Raw genomic sequence first — 27,199 nt, 5'->3', positions numbered from 1 at the left:
TACACAACTATTAATGAAATCAGTAGAAAGAATTGAAAAGAAAATTCAATTAACTTTGCTGTTAAAATGAATCATAGATGTTTAACTTGATACTGCAAATATGTAAATTAAGACAAGTTGAAAAAAAAATGTGGAACAAAAAATGCATGATATAAGGTATCGATGATAACATTGAAATCTACGATATAGTTAAAAACAGTATCATGTAAAATATAAATGTTATTACATTTGCTTGTTTTTATACCATAATTGATTCAGGATTTTATTGATAAATTCACTAGACTACAAAGTGATTGCTCGTTTAACTTTAGAACGTACTCTGGTAGCATTCACACAACTCTAAATGAAATCTGAAGGAAGAACTATAACAATGACAATTCAATTTACTTTGCCGTTCAAAATATATTATTGATTTTTAATCTTATACTGCCAATGTTTATTTTTGTTAATACATAAAAAATCCAAATAATATGAACCAAATATGCATTGTTTAAAGTATCGATGATGAGGATGCCGTTTAACATTGCAATCTGCGTTATAGTTTAAAAGTATCATGTTAAACATGTATGTTATACCATTTGCTTGTTTTTAAGTGATTTCATTCCATAACTTATTCTAGATCTTATTTATAAACTCACTGAACTACATTGATAAAATATCCCACCAGGCCTCAGATAAATAGTTCTATATATTTACCTGTACTGAACAGTTTAGAGATACGTTTTACCTGACTACTTACACATATGTATTTAGTGAATGAATGTTTTATAGTTAGCACGCATATATTGATCAATTTAAACATTTAAATTGTTTGCTACATGTATTAATCGCGGTACGTCTTACATAACTCGAAACCATATAGATGAACTAAAACTAAAAAAAATATTCCAGACTAATAAATCCAATTACAATATATGACAACAGAGAAAGGAAACACTATACCTATGTTTATGATTATCCGAAAATAAAACCCGTATTGTACATATCTTCTAGACGTATATCTGGGTTGACATAGTTGCATAAAGTATAACTTTTGATTATGTGAATTAATTTAATTCAAAATGCGAAACAGTACAATTACATCAGGGTATTCTTTTTCAATTAAATTGAAGATTTCGACATAGGAATGATAGAACTCTCTACCAGAGACAAACTGACATATACGTTTATAACTTAAGGTTACTGTAGGTCCTCAACCTCATATTGCTGCGGCAGCTAAACGAAGTCCCGAAGTGGCAATTGATAAACAATTAAACAGCTAAATCTAAACACCTGAGGTATGTACAATGGTTTTAAAAAGAAAGAATTTTTAATTACCAAAACTGAGGCATATTGTGCATGTTGTGCACATCGTTACCTATTGAATCTGTATGAATTTGAATTTGGCTATTTTAACGATACTATCATAATAAGTCCAATGATACTATTGGCAATACAGACATGGTTCACAGGGCATTTAATAATAATTCATTAATGAAAAAAATAACTCTTTGTATATCTATCCCAGCGAAATAAATATTAAGGATACAACAGATACAGTTAAAATTGAGAATGGACATGGGGAATGTGTCAAAGAGACAACAACCCGACCAAAAGCCAAAAACAACAGCAGAAGGTTACCAACAGGTCTTCAATTTAGCAAGAAATTCCCGCACCCGGAGGCGTCCTTTAGCTGGCCCCTAAACAGATATATATATTAGTTCAGTGATAATGAACGCCATACTAATTTCCAAATTGTACACAAGAACCAAAATTAAAATAATACAAGACTAACAAAGGCCAGCAGCTCCAGACATGGGACAGGCGCAAAAATGCGGCGGGGTTAAACATGTTTATGAGATCGCAAACCTCCCCCTATACCTCTAGCCAATGTAGAAAAGTAAACGCATAACAAAACGCACATTAAAATTCAGTTCAAGAGAAGTCTGAGTCTGATGTCAGAAGATGTAACCAAAGAAAATAAACAAAATTACAATAATACATAAATAACAACAGACTACTAGCAGTTAACTGACATGCCAGCTCCAGACTTCAATAAAACTGACTGAAAGATTATGATTGCATCATATGAACATCAGGCACAATCCTTCCCGTTAGGGCTTCAATATCATACCATCATAACATATATGAGAAGAACATAAACCGTGTCATGCCAACAACTGTGTTTTTAATAAATGTGTTTAGTTCTGATGCAAAGACCCTATAAGTGAATCTATATTAACGCCAAAATATGCAATCTTAAATGACCTGACAACAGTATCGTAACTATATCCCGTCTTAATAAGTTTATTCAAAGGTTCTGTTAGTTAAGTCTGTCTCATATCTATAAATATACAATGAGGGTCGGTTGAAACAAAGCACCGACAAAGGAGATGATTTCAGCATCCCAATTATGAACTTTCCATTTCTATGTAGCAACATTCCAGCAGCGCCTGCATACGGAGTATACATTATCTAATTGATAAAATATTCCAAAGCTTGTATTTCTGATTATGATTTCGTTGATAGCGGGTTGCTGCTCACAAGGAAGCTATTGAATGAAGAGTTAAAAAAGGTGAAGTGGAAATCATCCCCTCGTAAATTTTTACGGACGCCATCGCGAGTTGGCTGAACGTTATGGAATAAACGTTTCACAGATGAAATTACATATTTTTCTTACGGCGTTACTTCAATCCCCTTCCCTTTTCATGAATGTGACCGACCAAATTACACTATTTATCGTGTGTGTAATGACATAAGCAACACAATAGGTGCCACATGTGGAGAAGCATCTGTCTACCCTTCCAGAACACCTGAGATTATCCACAATGTTTGGTGGGGTTCGAGTTTCTCATTATTTAGTTTTCTTTTTGTTTCTTGTGTTTTATTTGTTGTCTGTTTGTCGTTTTCATTTTTTGGCCATGGCATGTCAGTTTATTTTCGATTTATGAGTTTGACTGTTCCTCGGGTATCTTTTGCACCTCGTGTATTCATTTAGTAAAAGATGCAACATGTTAAATCTCTCAACATTCCATATTTGACTGTCCAAAGTTTAAGAGCTATTAGTTCAGTGGTTGTATTTGGTTTATGTCTGTCACATTTGTTTTCCGTTATATGTTTTCATATGAAAAAGGCCGTTAAACTTCTCAATTAAATATGTATTTTTTAAGTGTAACTTGATTTTTAAAACATTATATCAACGGTTCAGTATTACTTACTCAAATATTACATTATACATGTTTTATTCTCGGAAACTCTTACACTTACGTTATCTTTTGTATATCTTGTTAAAATATATATATACTATACTCTAAAAATGTGTGGCGCAAAATATCAGAGGAACATTCAAAAACATTAATCGGAAATAAAATGACTGCGGCATAGATAACATAGAAAAAAGACAAATAGACAAACATAAGTACATAAAACACAACATCAAAAACTAAAGACTAAGCAACACGAACCCAACCAATAAACTGAGGTGATCATTGTTTCTCTATGACATTCATAAAAAAAAACCTGTTCCTGTTGATTCGTCATGTAAGGGAAATACTACAAGTTTTCAAACAATTCTTATGCATGACGTATGCAGATAAAACCCTACAGCATGATAGATGTTTCACTGATTGCACACAGCTTTGAATATAAAACGACTTGATTAAAGTAGTCAATCATCGTGTTCTTATCGATTAATTGTTGAGAAATTTATGCTTGTATATAAATGTAATAGTGAATACATTTTCTAAATAAATCAAAATTAGTATTTCTACTTCAATTATGTTGAAGCTCGATACAACATTAACTTACATGTGACTATCGAAATGCCGTGTGCATTATATCATAAAGTGTGTGTCATTAATGTTATATTGTATCACTGTATAACTACTAGTATTGGAAGGGTTTTGCTAGACACAATATGTGAGCATTGCATCTATACAGAAAGAAGAAAATGTGGGACTATGTTAATTGGATACCTACGCTATAAACTACTCTTTAATGTTGTTGTCAACCTTCAGCTATACATTTTTATTATCTGTTTTTCAATGTCTTGTATTATGCATTGATTTCAATGACAATGAAAGATGCAATAGTGCATTACGATTCAAAATATCAAAAAGGTTCACATGGGTTTCGTCAGATTAAAGCATCATCTTTAAAATCAACATCACATACAATATACTAGATTTGCCAAACAATGATCCCTCATAATCAACAAAATAAAAGGAAGACCTTATAACCATTACCTTTCCTAAACGCTTAATAGATAAGGCGATAGTCAAACTGAAATTTGACCTTTATACATTTTTCCCCCTATGGCGATATAAAACATCTTCTTATAAAAGGTAGAGAGTTCCAGCTGTTTGATTCACCTCCCGATATGAAAGCTGATTTTAATACGCTTTTTGGAAGGAAGGAACAAGGCGTTTGCACAATACTAATTGGCGCGGTCGAAGAAGTGAGAACTGAAAAGAACAGGTTCCAGCTTATCTCAAGGATGAAGTAAAAAATCAGATCTACTTTCGCAAGGTTAGGACTGATTTGTTTAGTCACAAATATTCTAACACCGGGTATGTCTTAATCATAATGGTATCCGATAGACAAGATATACGTTGCAGATGTCACCACATTTAGGTAGTCTTACAAACATAGAGTAGACATTTAAAATGCAGCGCATTAATATCCTAGAGGATGTCAATAATGACATTTACATATAACAAGTTCAAGGAGCGTCATAATAAAGGCATATAAAATTTAGAAAGTGAAATGTAAGTTATCAATTGTGTTCCATTATTATCTATTCATTCGATGTTAGAGCTTTTGATTTTTCCATTTGATAAGGGACTTTCCTTTTCCCCATTAGTGAAATACACGGTAAATTAATCAATTCAAACTTGAAATAAGACGCACAAAGGAAACAATTGAATATAGTTTAGTAAATCAATTGTATGGGCCTTTCGGTCCTTTTTATAGCTGACTGTGCGATAAGGGCTTTGCTCATTGTTGAAGGCTGTATGGTGCCCTATAAATGTTAATTTCTGTGTTATTTGGTCTCTTGTAGGGGGCAAGTTGTCTCATTGGCAATTATAGCACATTTTATTTTATAATGAGCGACAAACCTTAGGAAGTGTTGATATCCGAATATGAATCCACGGTAAATGAAAAGGCTGAATTCACGGCCAGTATTTAAATGAATGTAAGAAATCAAAGAGGGGCGAAAGATACAAGAGGTACAGTCCTACTCATAGATCGAAAATTAACTGTCAACGCCATGTCTCAAAATGAAAAAGACAAACAAACATTCAATATGACTGTTAAATTTATTTTCTTCATTAATTTAAATAGAAATCAAAATACATGTTTGTTTGAAATGTTAAACTGTTGATGTAAATACGTTTGGATTATTTTCATTTATGAGGTAGGTAAATAGACTAGACATCTTCATTCTGTAGCAGGTTGATGATCTACTTCGCCTAAATAAGTGTGCCAATTGTCAATCCTGTTGATACATAAAAACAGATTTTGAATTGAATTCAATTCAAATTTTACAAACTGTACAGAAAAAATAGAAAAATATTTATGTTGACATATCAAACTGGTCAATTTATATTATTACGTAGTATGACTGTAAGCTACATGTATTGATAGTGCAATTGATTTCAAATGCTGGTAACTTGAAAAGAAAATATATGCTTTGAATCACTTTATTGCATCGGAGTTGAAATGATATAAAACATGTAGAAATGTTTATGAATATTTTCTGTTTACAAAAATGTTTTACAATTCCGATCTCTAATGTTTCTCTACAGTATTTCAAACGATTCTTCAGAATATATGACTTCAGGAACCTTTAACCTTCTCATTTGGTTTGATTCTCAAATTTATTGTTTTCGAGCTTCACTAATGTGTATTATGCTAAAGGAACACGTCTTGGTCACAAAAACAAAGTTTTCATTTCATTGAAACTTTTCGGCAAAAGTTATCATCGCTACAAAAAGATGAAGATACAATAGTCAAATCCATCGAATAACATAAATCGATCTTTCAAAAAGTAATGACCAAGAAATGTTTCATTTTTCTTTGTTTCAATTATTGTTTAGTTACGATACAACTTTCAGATGAACTTACCCTTTACATTTACTGCAATCGCACTTCCTGGAATAGATATAAAACATGATAGCCTCTTCAGATTGTACGATCGTATTAAGTATTAATGTGCCTAATGCTACTTTAGTCTATGGTATTTTCTCAATAGGCAGTCAAATAGTATAAATCACATGTCAGTCTTATTCCTATCTTTCTTTTATTCAATACATATACTGCTAAAAATCTCAAATATAGTTTTATTATGGCTTAAAGAACGTGTTCTACAAAGTTTCTGATAAGTGCCTTTACTTCCTGAATATTATCGAATGACTTACAAATTATATACTTTTTTGATAAAGGATATGCAAATATTGGAATTTTAGATAACTAGTATTTTTGGAATGGAAAATATGGTTTGGAAATTTCAGATCGAATACGTGCTGTTGAAAGTCCTTGTAATTCTTTTTACAGTTTTATCATGTTGATCGAATCTGTACATCTCATTTACTCTAAATCTTATCATTATGTCATATTAAATTGAAAAGCTATTGCAAACGTCTTTAAGCAAATTTATTCGCTCAATTTTATTGAACCCCCTTTGTTGAAAACGGTAAACATGTTAGATTAATTCTTTTACACAACATATATGCATGTTTCCTTCAGATGCAATATTGGTTAAAATCAGTTGTAATAGGCATTGAACTGACATTCAGTAAATGTAAAAAGTATTCTATAAATATGTTGGGGGTTTATTATCTTATTTTGTTGTTTTTAATGTATCGTTTTATTGGATGATTCAGGAAGATCAATGCTACAGCTGACGGAATGGTTCTGCACTCACGGACAAACTATCTTAAACCTATGTGTTCTTGTCACATGCATACAAATCGCAAGTAGTGCAGTGGTCATCATTCGTTCCAGCCTAACACTTTTAATTTCATAATTCATTGTTTTGGACAACAATCACATTAATGTTTTCTCGTTTAAACTATTGTTTTCATTTCGAAGTACTTTCAAGCGAAATCTATGGGCAGTTATTTTCTCATTTTTGAAAGACGTACGGTTAAGTATGGTACATTCCATTAGAGGCAGTTAATCGCAGTTCGGTAGTTGCCTCATTTTCAACCATACGTTACATATTTTTGTAATAACCTAACATATGTTTTTTTTTATGTTTTTCTCCCTACCTTCAATAATATCAAACTCTAAAGATACAAACAGTACTTCAAACGGAATTAATTGAAGCAGCAATAGCTAAACTATTTTCAAATCTAAGGATGAATGTCGCCTGTTATGATTGCGTCATCTGCTATATGAATCAATGATCCGTCATATAAATTGGGATTTGTTGTTGTGACATTCACATTTTGGAAGAATGCATTACTGGCATTTGGTATATTTAAAACTATTCTACTTACATGAGTAAACCTTTTCTGTGAAACAAAAAAAAATAATGCATAATATAACTACGCTAACAGTTAATCAGTACATAACTAACTTGCCTTTTAATATAAGATATTAGCATTGCTTTTATTGGGTTTTTTTCACAAATATTAGCATTTTTCATTTTGTTTTATTGAATTGTATAAATTTAAATTACACACAATTCATTTCAAAACCAAATCACATTCATTGGCTTTACTGTATAAAGAACGCTTAAGCAACAACTTTTAAAAGCCGTTGTAGAGACTCAATCTAAATGAATAAACAAAGGAAGAAATATAATTGTGTTTTGTCTACACTGGATTTTCCGAATGTTTAGATACTTCAATAATTAAGTCGTTCAATAATTCGTCTGATCCACAGATTGGTATATCATAGTTTCGTAAATATACATTTACAAATGAGCATTCATGCCAAACTCTAAACGCAAAAAGAAAAAGAAATCACCAAAACAATAAACACAATGTAGTATGTCATTGAACGTGACAATTGCATCTGCATCAACCCTCTACTTTTGCCAATAATTTAGTGTATACATTTTCGTTTTGACCTCTTATTCGATATTCCTAGAGGTTTTGACAATCTAATGAGTATTTTAATGGAAGCATTGAAGCATACTTGATAAAATGGTACCAGAGACCTATCATAATTGAGTTTTTGATTTTATGCATGATTTTATTTACTCTTCTTTGATTTGTATAACATAAGTGTATTTCCGCTAATTTGTATGTTAACTTATTTTCAATAAGCATGCATTACTCACATATCGCCAAACAACCTGAAAATAGACAACGTATTATCGAAGTTCAGATACTAGCAACAAAAACTTCCATTATTTGATAAAACAAAAATGACGTCGTGTTTACACCTTTTACATAAATTATATTATTATAAGGCATTATATTAATGCATTAATTGAAAGTATTGGATTTTTTTCTATTCATATCCATTGGTTAATAGATAATTCAAAATCAATACATCCCGACAAGTGAAAATCAAGTTGACGGATTTAGTTCCTTCATACAAATTTTAAAGAATAATAAAAATGTTTGTAAGTTTATGCTTTTCTCAATGTTTTATAATAAAGCATGAACAAAGATTTGAGGGTTATATGTGTTCTTCAAAAACAGAAAACAATATAAAAGGAACAATCGAAATCAAATTTGGAAATCTACCACGTTGTCGACCATATCTGGCAAGTAGGGATGTCATGATTAAGTTGTCAATAGTCAAGTTACGCTTTATTTTCACTCTTTTTTAAGATTTTAAGGAAAATTGCCGACATTTCAATACAGATTATTGAATGTACGGAACCCGACATTATTCCGAATTATGATGCTATTAACTGTGTGTCGAATGCATTTTGGATTTTTTTTTTTTCATTCTTTATATCATCTTCTCCGTGTTCTTGTTGTGGAAAGAATATTATCATTCGTTTCAAATAATTATGCAAAACTTACTTATTCGCACTTTTCCTGAAATTAAAAAAACAACAACATTGTATTACATATTCAATGACTTGGATGTCTGCATAAGGAGTAACTGTTGAAGTATGATTGAAAAGATCAATACAAAACGAGGAACGCTTAAAAAAATATATCGAAAATTTCTAACATACCGAACTTCATAAACCAAATTGCATTAAGTATATCAATGTGCAAAATTAAATGATTTTGGCCAACTAATCTGATTTCCGCTTTTTCATAGCAATAGAAAATAAATATTCGCTGTTTTAAACGAACTAAGTTTTACACAAAGAAAAACTTACTGTAGAACAAATGTTATAGAAAATATCCCTTGCTTCGTTTGCAAGTAGGAAGTGAGTAAAAATACTTATTTTCGGATTTTGTTCTATAAATGTTTATGCCGAACTTTTACAACACCAAAAAAGTAAGGAAGAAACCAAAATCACACAACTGCTCATTTTGCTCTATCAACATATATTTGCAAACAAACAATGCAAAGCTTTGACTGGTCTAGATTTCAATACTTACGATACAGGTTCCTCACTGCAAAACAAAATATAATATTGTAAGTTGATATGTAGATTACTGCAATATGAAAATAAATAATGATATAATGGCATTACGTAGTGTCTACTGTAAAAGTATTATCTGAATAAACAGTCAGTTTGATTCTTAGAGGAACATGTTTGACATGACGTATATTTTTTTCCTCAAATATATATATAGAGAGAATTTGTACATTGACATCAATTGTTTATCGCTATTCTGTGCATTTTTCCTTTGATTTTTTTTTGTGATAATTTTCATATCCTGCTTCTCGCTTGAGATAGAAAAATTATCGCTAGAAACTAAGGAGGCCACGTTGCGTTTCTTACGAAATTGACATTGAAATTGACAACGTCGTCATAGGTAAAATAGCGATAAAGAGATTATCATTGGTCATTTCAACTCGATGTACCAGCTAAAGCGATAAAAATCAATCTCGTTGAGATAATCAACGATAATCTATAATTATCGGAGTTATTAAATCAAGATAATTAAATTTTCAATCTGTTAGTCCGATCCTCGGCAAAAACCTTAAAATTTACAATTCAACGATCGAGTAACAATACACGAATTTGTTTCTCTAATAATAAAAAAATCTCTTTTTTTTTGTTAAACGAAAACCACTTTGAGTGCCTTTCAGTTTCCACAAATTTGATTTAAACACCTGTAAGCATTTTTTGATTCAAACAGTGAGCTGATAATGGATATGGCCCTTAAACGCATCCGATCATTATCTGAGATCACCGGGATCCACACGTTGATTTTTTTATATACAATACGTGTCGGGTAGGGTTAAATTGCTAACGATTTATAGAAATGTAGTATACCGCTGTTCAAAAGTCATAAATCGATTGAGAGAAAATCAATTTGGGTTATAACCTAAAACCGAGGGAAACACATTTACTAAAAGAGAAAAACAACGAAATAATAGAACATAGAAGTGCAACAAACATAAGATTAATAGAATGTGTACACACTTGAAAGATTAGAACATTGAAAAATCTACCTCAAACAAAACTCTGATTCAGTGTCCGAGTTTAGGTAAATTTTAGTCCATTTCTGTGTTTTCATAACTTGAACTATTTATTAAATCTTAGACCTATATATATTTTAACCTCGTTAATCATTTAGGAGACATTTGCTTGTTCAACAAGTATATGATTCCATAAACCATGTATGTACCGTTCTCAAAGGTATTAATTGATTATTCTGATGAATTTAAATTTTTGGTTGATTATTATTAGATATCAACACTTACGTCAAAATCTGTTCAGTCCTGTAATGAAAAACACATGAAGATACAACTATGCCTTTCTGAATTGTATATGTGTCAAACGCTTACGTTTAGCAAGAAATATTGAAGCAAATATTACACAAATAACAGAAATTTATAGTACCTGACCAATTTGAAGATCTATTTGACATTCAAATAATAATTAATTACATTGTTGGTCAATTTTGCTTGAGAAAAGGGGAAATTTGAAGCATCGGACCAGTCTAAAAAGTAAAATCATATTATGATTGATACTGACAGGGCGACGTTATCAATTTTGACGATGATGCTTTGTCAGTATATGAACGGATTTGTTTATATTATGTAATATTGCAGTATTCTACCCCCTCCCCCCACCTCCCACCCCCATTTAAGTAAAATGGATTTTGCATACAATCACAGATTTGTTTTTTCGTATTACTAATGCGCTTGAACTGCCTCTTGCATTAGGCTTTCAAAATTATTTGACTACATCGCTTGATTAGTCGTATGTAGACGAAATAGAAGACTTGAATACATTATCAATAAAATAGTAACATGCATAACGCAGATCTTAAATACTATTACATAGCTAACAAATAAATATCATTTGATACATGACAATTTTAAGATCTTTTTTTTTAACAGTTAATATCAAATACATGTTTCGATGTAGTATTTCTATTATAACTTCTTGTGTTATATTTATCATTTTGTAATAATAATGATATGAACCAATTTTCTGTTTCATTTTCTCAATGACTACCACACAGTGTTATAAGGCGACAAATACATCAAAGATACAATAATGAATACAACATAACTGATTATTTAACTAACCTACAAAAGTTGTTCCTGTACTTGTACTCTTTATGTGTGTCCTGTGACCTGTAACAGGGTTCATCAGAATGTTTTGTTTATTATAAAAAAAAAACATCAACAGACAGATATTTGACATATTTTTACAAGTGCGACATTTTTTTATGAAAGTGTCTTATTTGAAACATGAACCATGACTTTACCCATATCATTCTTTTTATTCTTGCACATCTTTTAAATTTGCATAGCAAAAACCAAAATTCTTGTTGATAATAATGGTTTAACTGACTGTTCTTGGTCTTTTGTTATTTTCTTTCCCTCGGGTATCTTTCGTCCCTCTTCCTCTGAGATCATGTAGGTGTTATTTCTTTTGGTTGTCTCCTTGTGTTAAATATTGACTTTGATATGTCAGTGAAGAGAAATATTTGCAATTATGACATAACAGAAACAAGCAAAAAAGCAGTTAACATAATTTTTCTAGATTTCTGTCCCCTATTAATCAAATATGTATAATTAATGTGTAAATATAATGAAAAAGTTATTGATTGACATATATCAGTAAGATATACAAATTGATAAGTGTTCTTTCTCTAATAATTTGTTCAGGTATGTACTAACGACTGGACAGTCTTATACTTAGAACACAGCTTTGGCCCTCTGAACTGATATTTCTTTCTCGTGGTGATACATCATGCGATTAGGATTTAACTTTATATAAATCTATATATACACACTCGAACATAACATTTGTATCAAATTATAGACCGAACTGTACCAGAAAGGCAAATAATTCCATAAATCTATACTTTACTCATTATACTTTATACTGTTACATATTTAGTTGAATGAAAGAAAATGAATGAGTGCCTATACAATTTTATGTTTTGCAATACTGCTTAGTGACAGGTTTAATGTATTCATACCGGCACAGTTTTCCGTTCCTGCAAAATCAGATTTACAAAAGTGTTGTTATGAAGAACAACTTATGGCTAGATTAAGTAAATAGATGTCTCAATCTTTATTTACTTTAGAAATATAAAAAACACTCTCTGTAAATTGATGAATAATTTTTAGTTTAAAATCAAGATTTTAAAAATTACCGAAATGAACTTTCTTGAGACGAGTTTAGTATAGATATCATTGTAGATAAAAAGTAAAATCACAAAAATACTGAACTCAGAGGAAAATCAATACGGAAAGTCCATAATCACATGGCAAAATCAATTAACAAAACGCATCAAAAACGAATAGACAAGAACTGTCATATTCTTGACTTGGTACAGGCATTTTCAAATGTAGAAAATGGTGGATAAAACCTGGTTCTATAGCGCTAACCCTCTCTCTTAAATAACAGTCTCATTAAATTTCGTTATATTTACATGATGCGTTAAATAAACAGTCACAATTAATAAAATAGTCACAATGTATTGATAATTTCGTTTATTCATATAAATCTGAATATTGATGTGTCTGAGCTTTTGATTTTCCTCGGAGTTCAGTATTTTGTTTGATTTTACTTTTTTCCCCCATTTATAGACATTGATTTTCTTTGTGCCCTTCTAGTGTTTTTAAAATTTGAATGCAATGCACAATTCTGTAGTTGGGTTTTATAAGTCAAAGAACGTAATCTGTTTATAAATGATAAACTACTAAACAGGGATTCCGTAACAACATATGCATTTAAACATTGCCAATGTTTTTCATTCATATAAGAGACAATAACAATCAAAAGTAAACAAAGACTCACAAAACCAAAGGACATTTACATCAACAGTTATAAATAATAATTAAGAAACAACACGAACTCCACTACATGTAAAACCGGAATATGTGGTTAGAAAATATCCGTAAATAAACGTGTTAAAGGCAACATTATTATACTGCTGTTCGAAAGTAAAAAATCGATTGAGAGAAAAACAAATCAGAGTTTCAAACTAAAACCAAGGGAAACACGTCAGTTATAAGAAGAGAACTACGACACAACAGAACACTGAATGGCAGCAATAAAACCGACAATGCCATGTTCAAAGCCAACATTCATAGAAACGAACTATCAGATAACAACTGAAACTTTTAACTAATATTATAAATTAAAGCGGGTTTTCACATCGTTATTTAAACGGTATATAAAGACTGTTAATTAAGGAATGTCTCGTATAAACTACTAGTAAGTAATTCTTTCCCTAACCTAGCTTATACTGAAATGTTTCTATTCCACAGCAAAATAATATTTAAATATGTTTTTTATCAGTTACTTTGACTTACACACCATTTGTTGCTAAATTTTATGAGTTATGTGAACACATGATCTAACATTCTGTCTATAGTGTTTTCTTATATATTGGTGTTGCATGTTTTTTTCAGATATTTTATGACATCTTTACACTCACTCAATGTGCATTGGTAAATTCTTTAGTTTTGTCTCAATTTAACTCGATTTGTCTTTAAGTTGTCAGTGTCTATCTGTAGTTGGAAGTACTCTAAGTTCGGTGCTAAATGTGAATTGTTGGAAGATGCATTGTACACCGCTATCTTGGATTGTACAATCGCAGTATTAATCGGTCTAGTTATTTCAAAAATTTGCAAATTTTGAGCCAGATTTGCAATTTAATGGTTAAACTGTTTATGTATATGAAGAAAATTCGGTGATTTACTGTATTATTCAAAAACTTTCAACAAAAATATTTGTTTTTGGTTTATAAAACCATTTCTTATTCTTCAAATCACCAGTTTAATTAAGGGTAATGACTCTTTTGGTAAAAAAATATAACTAAGCTGATAGGGAAATTTTAAAACTTCACTTGTAGCAAGAACACAATTCCGGTGATGCCATTATTATTTCTATTTTCTTTAAACATATAATAAAACCTATCTTCTCACAATTTATTCAAAGTCTTATCTCTTAGAATTTTTTTAATGCACGCAAATTTATTTTTTTCATGAACAATGAAAGCAAATTTATGCAATTTGTAACAATTCATAGCTTGGAAAATTGCATGGTGACCCATACTTTTTATTATATTTTTTGCAAAAACATAGTAAAATCTTCATTTTGGAAAAGTAAAGAAAATAATATTACAAAACGTATATACTTATGATCTACCTTGAGTCATGGCTTGTATGTTACCCGGCCGATCTTTTGTACTAATACAATGGCAAAAAGTAGAATCACAAAAAAACTACGGGAAAATTTAAAAAAGGAAAGTTCATAATTAAATGTCAAAATACAAATCTCAAAAACATCAAACGAATTGAAAACAACTGTCATATACCTGACTTGTTACAAGCATTTTCTTATGTAGAAAAAGGTGGATTACACCTGGTGTTTTTACAGTTTGTTCCTGCTTGTAATTATATATATAAACGACACCAGAGCTTCACTTGATTATTCTGCATCAGGAACGCTCAAATATTATAAAACCAATTGAGTTTTGACACATCAACAAGAATAAACTAGATGGTTAAAATAATCTCTATTTTTTTCAACGGAGATGTCATACTATATAAGTTAGAAATAAAAAAAGAGCCAAACAAGTGTCTACGGAGCTAAAACTATCAATCTAAGATGCTTGTTAATAAGCACACATTTTAGAAGTCAAGCGTATACATGTTTTAGTTTATCTTTGCATGTTATCTTGAATAATGTGACATATACATTGTATTACCTCGTTTCATTTTGGTTTTCAACAATCGTTCTTTGTGCAGATGATGCATCCCTAAAATAATAATTAACTCATTAAAGACAACTTTTTTTGTTTATAGCTATAAAAAAAACTGAAAGAGCTCATTGTTAATGTTAGCAAAGGTAAACATAAGTCAGGTAAGTGATAATAGAGCTTTCTTACAAATTGACGAAAGGTACGTATGCTTGACAAACCATACGTAAGACTCGTTTTAGGGATCCTTTATTTTGACATATTTAAATAATAGTCGTGGAATTTCGGACAATTATCTACATGCAACGAAACTTATTAAATTGGACTTTTCTTGAGATATATTTAAAATTTCGGGACGTACCACCAGGTCGGAGGAGATCACATTGCAAAATATCTTAAATACATCTAAAAGTCAGACGAATAAATGCCCCTAAAAGACTAAAAGTCGAACCCTCCCCTACTCTTCAATATTACAATGTTGCACTATTCAAACCCAGAAAATGTTAAAGAAAATACATTGGCTTCTTCCCTTACAGAAAAAAAATAAAAAAAAATAAAACACAAATACTTCCTTGATTCAAAATTTTCAACGCTTAAAATAATAAAATGAATAAAAAAATCAGATAGTCTTCATACTTTGCCATATCCTATGCTGGTGCTCGTTTAGGGTTTATGTACCCTTCTGTGGCCATTTTTGTACGAACTTTTCAAACTTCAATTGTATCAAAACTACAGATATAATGAATAATAAAGAAAGGCCATTGCGTACATATTCCAATGGGAAACTTGATGTAAAGCAGTATTTTTTACTGTTCCATTGCATTTAATAGAAAAAGAGGACTTTGTGGCAAATAAATCAAGATTTTTATAGAAAATCCACAGCGTTTATCCTTGCTCTTTCATATTTGGCAATTTGATGACTGATAGATATAGGATTATTGCATGCAGTGTTAGCATTGATTTCCTTAAAACAAGTTTATAAATGTAGTTATTGGTTTAAACAAATATAAATATGGCCAAAATTAAGTACACCTTTTAGGGTGCGCTCGACTTTAGTGACTCAGCACGAGGTGTTTTGGAATTTACAGGTTGCTTAGAACTTTTTGTAAAAAATAAACACTAGCACATCATAGAAAATCAAGTGAGTAATTTACGTTTCAAATTTTATAACAAAAATCTCTGTATTAAAGGCTGTGGATTTTCTATAAAAATCTTTATTTATTTGCCACAAAGTCCTCTTTTTCTATCAAATGCAATGCAACAGTAAAAAATAATGCTTTGCATCAAGTTTCCCCTTGGAATATGTACTAAATGGCCTTTTTCTATTATTCATTATATCTATAGTTTTGATACAATTGAGGTTTGAATAATTCGTACAAAAATGGCTACAGAAGGGTACATAAACCTTAATAACTTTTGAATTATCGCCTCTCCTCTGTTAATATCTATTGCCCCCTCCTCTCCTCTGTTAATATTCATTCCCCCCCCTAAATGTGTATATATGATACACCGAAGCAATGGAACTAATAGTTTAGCGAATAATTGCGTTTTGCCTATAGTCCTGAGCATTCATGAAATATTAGCCACTGGATGATAAGTGACAACTTCGCGTCTATCTTCCAAACATGTGAACTGTTAACTCGTCATTATAAAATCCACAATGTATATGGTGCATTTTTTTTCTTGATATAAAAAATCAGTTATTCTAGATTTATTCAACATTACTTTTTAAAAACATTGTAGCATCATTTTTTTTTTATCAAATCTCGATATTCCACTTTGACAATCTGCTAAAAGTGTACTATAAAAATAAAAATAAATTTGAATCTTGTCGTTAAATTAAGACTAACGCACTTCAATAATGCCAGTGAAAAGTTAATCGTGAAACTCGTGTTTAAACAATTCCCGCGGAAATGTGTGTATTCGGGTTAACGTAAGTAACGTATCGGACGTAAGTGTATTTCACACTATTTTTCTCTGTTTGAGTATATTAGAATCGTGTATTATTTGCGATATTATTATTTTTGAAAAATAAACTTAATTTAGAAAAGAATGCTGTTGTACTGGATAATACAAAGACTCTTTTAACTGTTATTGTGGAAATGAAATACGTGCTCCCTTTCCGTTCGTTCGTACACTTCGTCAATTTGTAATAAAGCTCTAATAGTTCTTTGCAATTATTAATAACAACACAAAACAAATCATGCAAGTATGCACATACATGTATACGCTGTATCTTGATAGGTATTTTTTTAAGGATTACACATATATATATTTATATAGACCTATAACACATATATAATAGAATAGTCAGACATACAAATACTAAGTTAGATTTTTGCATTTTATTTAGCATACAGTGTTTAGTTAAATGATGGTTGTTCATTTACTTGTGTATAGCTGTAGTCAAAACACTGTTTTGTTTACAGTATTGAAAACTGTAAGAGTTCAGTGTAAATATCAAAAGAGGTAAATATAAGGGATACGTATTCATCACAAAAACGATTACAACACAAAACTGATAAGACCAGTATGAACATTCACGCTGTTTCTTGATATTTCCGATATTTTTGGTGCCTTTAACCATATTACGCATTAAGAACTTATAAGTCAGAAATTTAAATATTTAGTCAGACCTATTTATATCATTTTATTTTTGCAGACGCTGTCTTTAAGTAAACTGAAGGGGTAAATTCAGTAAATAAATATACGTCATCATGGCCCGCCCAGTTAGGGGAGAGCTTTCTGTAAAACACTGAAGTTATATGCTTTTCAGATTGACAGATAATGATTGTTATAAATATTTTTTTGGTAGATGGATCAAAACAAGAGTTGAAAATAAATAAAAAAAACAGATGCTGAATGTACTAATTTTTTTCCCTTCAAGGTTGAAAAGTAATGGGGGTTAGTATAGCAATTCAGTGCGAATCTACATTGTTTGTAAACAAGGCCATGTGAATGCCCAAAAATGCCGTATGACCCTATGTTTTTATTGTTGCAAAAGATAGGGCTACATTTGTACTTTCATGAATGATATATGAAAGATTTAAATTCCTAAAGGTAAATCAGGTATAAATTTATTTCCACACACAAATAAGCATTAAAGTCAATGGGAGATTTTTTTACTGAATTTACCCCTATAGGAAAATATGCACTTTTTCACTGTACTTGTCCAAGGCCACACAATAATCATAAAACTCATTTCCTGTAAATGTTAATGTAATGGAAGGATTTTGGAACTATTTAATCCTGTTTTTACACAAATTTCTATCTTTAACTGCGGCTATCCAGGATGCACTCAGTGTACTGTGAGAGAAGCATGAAGTATATTGTAAAAATCAGTTTTTGTGTCCGATTGAAAGAAACAATAGAAATTACACTTGAGAGTTATGATATGAATGAAAGGCATAAATATTCTCCCCATTTACATCAGATTTTGCACATATTTCTCCTCATAATGTATAAAATCATATGAAAAAAATGGATTACCTTCCTTTGACATAGTGTTTTTTGGGGTTTTTTTTTTTTTTTTGCTGTGTTCCCCATGTTAGGTTGTAGAACAAGTGGTAAATAAGCACTTTTGTAGTATTTTAACACTCGAATTATCTGACCGCATGAAGTTATTCATTTATTTTTACACAACGCCTTGCGTTTCTTTATTTAGAGGAATATAGTAGACAAGTTTTCATGATTACAGGTCCTTCATCTATGAAACAAGTGTTGAAATGTTTGTAATTTGATTTTTATGTTAAATAATTGCTTTTAAATATTCTAAATTGTTACTCCAATCTCCCAAATGTAAGGTTTGGTCATAACTAATCTTATTTTTTCATATTTGGCACTTTTTTCTACTTCAGTTCTAGCTGTCTAGTTTTGGCGAAGAACCAATCCTGATGTTGGGGGTAACAGGAATTTCTGCAGAGTGATTGTCAATTAAATTTTGTGAAATTTACAAGTAATTAAAACACAGATCTAGTATAATGAAACATAATTGTTGTTTTATTTGGTATGAAACTTCTTTAAAAAGCCTTTGAAATGTCTTTTTGTGGTCTTTTCATGGTATTTAACCAAAAACTTCCATATAAGGAAAACACTATCTAAGAGTACAACAAGACTTTAGTTTCAAGATGTACTTGCAATACTAGTCAAAGCAAACACAGAAAACAATTCATATTTATTAAACATAGCATTTTACACCATTCTTTTTAAAACAGTCAATGCGCAACTTTATTTACCAAATATACATTGGCCACAGTATGGGCTGTAGTATAAATTTTGCTCTATCTTTACAGATTCAGCATTTATGAAGGTTGTATTGAAACTGGAACTTGAAAATTGGATACATTACATGTTTATAACAAAAAAAAGTTAGAAAAGAAGTAAAAAAGTCCCTTATAGGGGTAAATTCAGTAAATAAATATACGTCATCAGGGCCCGCCCATTTATGTATAACACTGAAGTTATATGCTTTTCTGATTGGCAGATAATGTTTGTTATAAATATGTTTTTGGTAGATGGATCAAAACTAGAGTTGAAAAAAAATGAAAAAAAACAGATGCTGAATGTACTATTTTTTTTTCCCTTCAAGGTTGAAAAATAATGAGGGTCAGTATAGCAATTCAGTGCGAATTTACATTGTTTGTAAACAAGGCCATGTGAATGCCCAAAAATGCCGCATGACCCTATGTTTTTATTGTTGCAAAAGATAATTTGTACTTTCATGAATGATATATGAAAGATTTTAATTCCTAAAGTTAAATCAGGTATAAATTTATTTCCACACACAAATTAGCATTAAAGTCAATAGGAGATTTTCTACTGAATTTACCCCTGAAGTTTTTCATTTTATGATTTACATATAGACAGATAGATTTCACGTTTACATAATATTTTTACGTCGTTTTGTTTACAGTTAACTTAGAATGGATCACAGTTAATTATTGAAAGCTGTCATGTGACCTATAATTTGTAACATTAACGTCATGTGGTCTGTGCATTGTTAATGTTAACAAAGGTAAACATAAGTCTGGTAAGTGATAAAAGTTCTTTGCAATTATCAATAACAACACAAAACAAATCATGCAAGTATGCACATACATGTATATGCTGTATCTTGATAGGTATTTTTTTATGGATTAAATATATAATTAAATATTTATATAGACCTATAACACATATATAATACAATAGTCAGACATACAAATATTAAGTTAGACTTTTGCATTTGATTTATCAGACAGTGTTTAGTTAAATGATGGTTGTTCATTTACTTGTGTATAGCTGTAGTCAAAACACTATTTGGTTTACAGTTTTAAAGAACTGTAACAGTTCAGTGTAAATATCAAAAGAGGTAAATATAAGGGATACGTATTCATCACAAATAACGATTACAACACCAAACTAATAAGACCAGTATGAACATCCACGCTGTTTCTTGATATTTCCTATATTTTTGGTGCCTTTAACGATATTACGCATTAAGAACTTACAAGTCAGAAATATAAATATTTAGTCAGACCTATGTGTTTCCTTTTATTTTTGCAGACGCTGTCTTTAAGTAAACTAAAGTTTTTTATTTCATGATTTACATATAGACAGATTTTGTTTTGTTTACAGTTAATTTAGGGTGGGTCACAGTTAATTATTGAAAGCTGTAATGTGACCTATAGTTTGTTACATTGACGTCATGTGGTATGTGCAGGATTGTTGTTATATCATAAAGTAAATTGAGTTTAAGCATCAACAAGTTAAAAACTAGATGGCTAAAATTATTTCTTAAATTATAAATGGTGAGTTCATGCAACATAAGTTAGAAATCAAAACAGGGCTGTGTCTATGGAACTAAAAATTCAGATCTAGAGGTATAGACTTCGTCAAGTTAGTGTTATTTTGTTTACGATATCTTCGTTTTCGTTCATAATACATATCTTAGAAGTAAAGTATACCATTCAGTATAGCATTGTTTACTATCTTATATAATGTAACATATACATTATATTACCTCGTTTCTTTTTTATTCCTAACCTCTCTTCCTGTTGATGATGCTTCCCTGAAAAAAATATAAAAAAATACTTATTACAGATATCATGTATTGTAAAAACTAAAAACCTGTCAGACCTCATTGTCAATATGAAAAAAAGTAAACATAAGTGATAATAAGTCATTACAAATAGCGATAACTATACCAAACTGGATCATACCGGTACAACTACATTGTATCTTGATAGGTACTAAATTGTAGGTGTTTAATGTATTCATATATACCTATAACGCTTATATAATCTATTAGTAGAATTACAGATATTTAGTCAAACTTCTGCTATTCATTTTTCAGACTGTAATTACAAGAGCAAAGGCAAGATGGCAAGTAGAGGGGGAAAAGGGAAGTAACTATTTTTGTAATTTGGAAAAAAAAACATTATACAGAAAAAATTATTCCCAAACTTATTCTGGAGGACGAATCTGAGATAACGGATCCATGTATTATTAGAAATGAACAAACACAATTTTATGAAAAAAATGTATACTAGTTCTAACCCATTGTTACTTGAGACTCACAGGAGCACATTTCTTCAGCATGACAATCCTTTTATTACAAAACCTATTGAGGAAGAGGTGAAATCATGTGAAGAACCTTTATCAGTACAGGAATGTCTGTTTTCTCTTTAACATATGAAGGACTCTAAATCACCTGGTATAGATGGATTCACTGTTGAGTTTTATAAATTTTTCTGGAATGATATTAAATTTCCACTAGTAAGATGTTTGAATGAGGCTTTAGAGTATGGAAAGTTCTCTATCACTCAAAGACAGGGACTCATTACCTGTATACCAAAGGAGGGTAAGTCAAAGTTTTATCTTAAGAACTGGCGACCTATCACACTGCTGTGTGTAGACTATAAGATAGCTACAGCCAGTCTAGCAAATAGATTTAAAAAGGTCTTGGTAAATATAATTAGTCAAACACAAAAAGGTTTTCTTAAAGGTAGGCATATTGGCGAATGTACTAGATTTATTTATGATCTTATTGAAAAGACGGAAGAAGACTTTTACTTTTAGTCGATTTTGAAAAAGCTTTCGACACAGTCGAATGGTCTTTAATATATGAGGCTTTGCAGTTTTATGGATTTGACCATACATTTATAAATTGGATTAAGGCTTGCTACTGTGATGCTTCTACTGCTGTGTTGAATAATGGTTATATTTCAGAATTTTTTTCATTAAAAAGGGGGGTCCGTCAAGGGGATCCTCTGTCTCCTTACCTATTTATTTTAGTGCTAGAATTACTAAGTGCAGCTATTAAAAATGACCCTGAGGTTGCAGGTGTAACAATAAATGACTCTGAATTTCTGTTGAGTCAATACGCTGATGATTCTTCCGTAGTCCTGGATGGTGACCAAAAATCCCTAAATCAGTGTTTATACTTGTTTGATAAATTTTCAGAATGTGCTGGACTTAGGTGTAATGTTGACAAAACCGAAGCCGTATGGATTGGATAAAAAAAGGGTAGTATGGAAAAACTTTTGCCAGGAAAAAATCTTGTTTGGAACCATTCTGGGAGGTTTAAACTACTAGGTATATGGTTTGAACTTGCTAAAATGGATAAAACTCTATGTAATTTTATAGCCAAGATAAACAGTATCAAGTCATTACTCAATACTTGGGCTTATAGAGAACTGACATATATTGTGAGGGTTGTAGTTATTAAGACTTTAGCACTTCCCATTTTAGTCCAAGTTCTGACTGTCATTCCTAACACCCCAGAAGGGGTTTTGAGGGAGATTCAGAATATATTTTTTAACTTTTTATGGAAAGGAAAACCTGATAAAGTGAAAAGGGCAGTGATAATGTCCGAACACTGTGATGGTGGTCTTAAGATGCCCAATATTTATTATTTTTGCTATAGTGTAAAAATGTCTTGGCTGTATAAATTATTAGATCCCCAAAACTACTCTCCTTGGAAAGTCTTGCTACTTAGTTATATACAAAAATTTGGGGGGACAAGATTTTACACTTAAGTCAGGAAGGTTTACTTTATTTAGCAGAAAAAGTTAATCCATTTTGGCATGATATCCTGGTAAATTTTTCCAAGTTAAAAAATAAGCTTAAAGCTGAAAACAATACTGAAATTTTGACCCAGTCCATATGGCTGAATCCAAACATCAAAATAGCTGGCAAGATGATTTTGAGGTTCAAATATGTTGAAAATAGTATATTCTTCATTAATGATCTTATGTCAGATAATAATACATAATTCTCATATGATGAATTTAAAAAAAAGTATGATATCAATACTAATTTTGTAGAATTTTATAGTATTTTAAGTGCGATTCCAAAGAGATGGAAAAGTATAATAGAAGGTAGTTCAAAACTGGAAATTATTGAAAATGAATTAATAGATAAAGTTAAAAAGGAACCAAAATCTTGTGAAATTTTCTATACATTATTTTTGGCGGATAATAAAGTGTTATCTTTATCTTCCCGTGAAAAATGGGATAGAGATTTTAATATGCAGATTGAGGATTGGAATGCTATTTATTCCATGCCCTTCATCATAACCAGAAACTCTTTTTTGCAAAACTTCCAATTTAAGATTGTTCATAGGATTCTACCATGTAATTCATTTTTATTGAAATGTAAATTAAAAGAAACTGAACTTTGTACTTTTTGTTCACAAATTAAAGAAAATATTTTTCACATTTTTTGGGAATGTAATGTATCACAAAACTTTTGGCTATCCGTTATAGATTGGATTAAAAATTATGGCATTCTCCTACCTTTCAGTGCAAAAGAAGTCATTTTAGGTGTGTCTGAGGATTTTGTCAACAGTAAAATAGTTAACAATATTTTGTTGTATTTCAAATATTATATATACAAATGTAGATGTAAGAACATATCCCCCACAAAATGTGGTGGCGTAGAATATTTAAAATATTGGATTAATATAGAAAAATACTCTATATGTTTCTTAACCCCTGTACAAAAAGTAAAAATGGATCAGAAATGGCATTTGTTAGAAGCAGCTTTTATTTAATTTATTTCATTGATTAACAAAATCTTTTTGTAATATTTATATCTATTTCTTATTATATCCATATGACTTAATTGATTTATCAAGTATTATTTTATTTTTAAAATGTGTATCGAATACTGTTGTATGTAATTTCACATGATTCATCATCAAAAATAATTACAAAAAAAACTATACCAAACTGGATCATACTGGTACAACTACATTGTATCTTGATAGGTACTAAATTGTAGGTGTTTAATGTATTCATATATACCTATAACGCTTATATAATCTTTAAGTAGAATTACAAATATTTAGTCAAACTTTTCAGACTGTGATTTTAGTTAAATGATGGTTTTCTAAACTTTAATTTTCTAATTGCCTTGTTTATATATAGATAGTTAGTTTTCCCGTTGTTATACTATTTTTACGTCGGGGTTTTAAAGTAACTTAAAGGTGTGCCTTAAGTTACTATTGAAATGTGTATCGTGACCTACAATACGTGATATAATAGGATTTTCGTAATACAAATATCTTCTTTTGTTTTTAAAACAATATTTGACTTTTACATTGGGTAAACATTGTTGTATACACGAAACCATATGAGGTTTCATGTCAACAAAAAATCATCATTTGTGTCACACACCTTTTTTTTAAATTAAGAAACATTAATTTATAGAATAGACAACATTTTTAAACTAAGATTTACATATGATATATATAATTATATAAATGCAAAACAACTTCATTTTTGCTCATCACACTGTAAATCAGGACTAGACTTTTTTATTTTCTAATAACTTTCTTTTTTTTGTTAAACTCATTGAAAAAAAAATTTAAAAATAAGTTAACCCATCATATCTAAAAAAAAAAAAAAAAAAAAAAAAAAAAAATCCCCGATCCTAATCAATATTCACATTACTAATCTAATCTATTTTTCTATATTAAATGACACTTACGGAAATTGCAACTCTCCGAATAGATTTTCTTGATCAGTGTCCGACAGCTTTTTGTTTCTGTATGGCACATTAGGCTCATCGGGAACTTCCTGTAATTCTACAGAGTCGACATCGGTGTTAAATTGTTTCATCTTTTGCAGCAATTGTATATGGACATCGGTTGTAGCTACCACGGCTTTTATGTCCTTTTCCAGTGACTGAAACTGCTGTAAAACTGCCCTACATCCTTTGTTATATATCACCATTTTTTCTATTTCCTTCTGTTCTTCATCACGTATCTTTTTTTTAAATTCGTCCACTTTCTGTTTAATCAGTTTCTTTAAGTCGTCTCCGTCTTCTGTAATGGTGTGGATCACTTTTTTAATGTTCTCCCGGTAGCTTTTTCTGGTATCATCCATCTGGGTTATGCATGATTTCGCTCTTGCTACCTTTTCTTCAATTTTCATCAACGATTCTGTTTGCAGTTTTTCCAGTTTGTTCTTAGTTGATTCGCTCGGGTCTGTCGTTGAGCGGCGATTGACTTTCGTCACAGACATACGATCATTAGAAAACATTTTGTCCTCCATGTTGGTGTTTGATACCGTAAGATATGTATGATTTTTACTTATCCGTTGTCGTGTATGAATCATCTTACAATTATCACAGAATAGCTGATCACATTCCTGGCAATGATATTTGCCATGCCCTCCTTCGCAAATTTCGCACACTTTTGATGCAACTTGGGCCATTTTCGAATGGACACTTAACTTGCGTGAAAAAATAAACTTCGTTGAATATACAATGCAGTTTGCGGAACACTGACTAAACACCACTAATCTCGTTCTGCAAGAAAAAATGTCGATAAAATCTTTAAATGGACACAGTTTCTTTATTTATGTGCAATGTGATCAGATAAATACGACTCAAATTTCTGAGCGAATACTTTTATTGCGATAAACAATGTTTAAAGTTCTTTCTATCATGTGAACGTGTTTACGAAACATTTGTTTTTATAAGATATTGTTGCGGTTCGTTAACATTTTTATATTTTAAAGGCTTAGCACACATGGTTATTATTCTCAGTCCATTTAAAGATCAATTTCCAAGTATTTTGTCGTTATGCACAATGCTTTATAACTTAAAAATAAATTGAGAATTTGAAAAACTATTTTTACGTGCATTACACAGAATGGATTTGTAATTTCCATGAAAACTATTATTAGACTTTGGTATATTGTGTACTATTTAACCTTACAAAATATCAACTGTGTATTATATGAATAAAATATATCATCGATCTAGCTTTCAACAGTTTCATACTACAAATTCATGAACGATTTTCAGTATGACTATGAAAAATCTTTGAAAAAAGGTGCAAATGTTGTCACCACTGACACTTTACAATTACAAATAAGGTAGTTTCTTTTTTTCCAGATTACAATTTGGTAGAATCTACAGGTACTCCCAAATTAATTGAAGAAATACAAGATATGTAATGTGAATAATGTTATTATTGTCCTTTGTAGATATAGTAAATTCTGGTAAAGAAGCAGCTCCGACCTAACAATATAGACTTTAAAACATTCAATAAGTTTATTCAAATGATGAATAGTTGTATTTACCATTTAAAAAACAGTTCAGATAGTCACTACTGCCAATAGCAATGAATTCTAATACTCAAATAGATATAGGAATATGTGGTGTGAGTGCCAATGAGACAACTCTCAATCCAAATAACAATTAAAAAACGTTAACCATTTTAGGTCAATGTACGGCCTTCGACACGGAGCCGCGGCTCACACAGAACAACAAGATATAAAGGGCCCCAAAATTACAATTGTAAAACCATTCAAACGGGAAAACCAACGGTCTTATCTATATAAAAAACGAGAAACGAGAAACACGCATAAATTGCATAAAAAAAAGACAACTACTGTACATCAGATTCCTACTACATTGTAAAGACTATTTTGGTCTTGGGTTTTATATCTAATGAAATCTAT

The 27,199-nt window shown here is 30.5% G+C and overlaps 1 protein-coding gene across 1 annotated transcript; it reads right to left on the bottom strand.

Annotated features, from left to right (window-relative positions):
* Nucleotides 1–8,265: 8,265 nt before the first annotated feature.
* LOC134698025 (uncharacterized) lies at nt 8,266–26,159 on the bottom strand. Its single transcript, XM_063560314.1, has 8 exons — nt 25,218–26,159; nt 21,247–21,294; nt 15,255–15,305; nt 11,611–11,658; nt 10,777–10,794; nt 9,501–9,515; nt 8,967–8,981; nt 8,266–8,284 (listed from the first exon to the last, which is right to left on the bottom strand). Exons 1-8 carry the CDS (start codon nt 25,943–25,945, stop codon nt 8,266–8,268), a joined length of 942 nt encoding a protein of 313 aa, XP_063416384.1. The 5' UTR covers nt 25,946–26,159.
* Between the last annotated feature and the right edge of the window lie 1,040 nt (nt 26,160–27,199).

Source organism: Mytilus trossulus, chromosome 14 (genome assembly GCF_036588685.1).
Source record: "Mytilus trossulus isolate FHL-02 chromosome 14, PNRI_Mtr1.1.1.hap1, whole genome shotgun sequence".
NCBI classification, from domain to species: Eukaryota; Metazoa; Mollusca; class Bivalvia; order Mytilida; family Mytilidae; genus Mytilus; species Mytilus trossulus.
Note: the sequence above shows the minus strand (reverse complement) of the source record. Positions and strands in the feature narration are given on the sequence as shown.

What these genes read in the sequence shown, in the direction of transcription:
- LOC134698025 (XM_063560314.1), bottom strand. Translation starts at nt 25,945, where the DNA reads ATGGCCCAAGTTGCATCAAAAGTGTGCGAAATTTGCGAAGGAGGGCAT. An exon ending in TTCGGAGAGTTGCAATTTCC is followed by an intron (nt 21,295 to 25,217) that starts GTAAGTGTCATT and finishes TATTTTTTTCAG; the next exon opens with GGAAGCATCATCAACAGGAA. An exon ending in GAAAACCAAAATGAAACGAG is followed by an intron (nt 11,659 to 15,254) that starts GTAATACAATGT and finishes ACCCTGTTACAG; the next exon opens with GTCACAGGACACACATAAAG.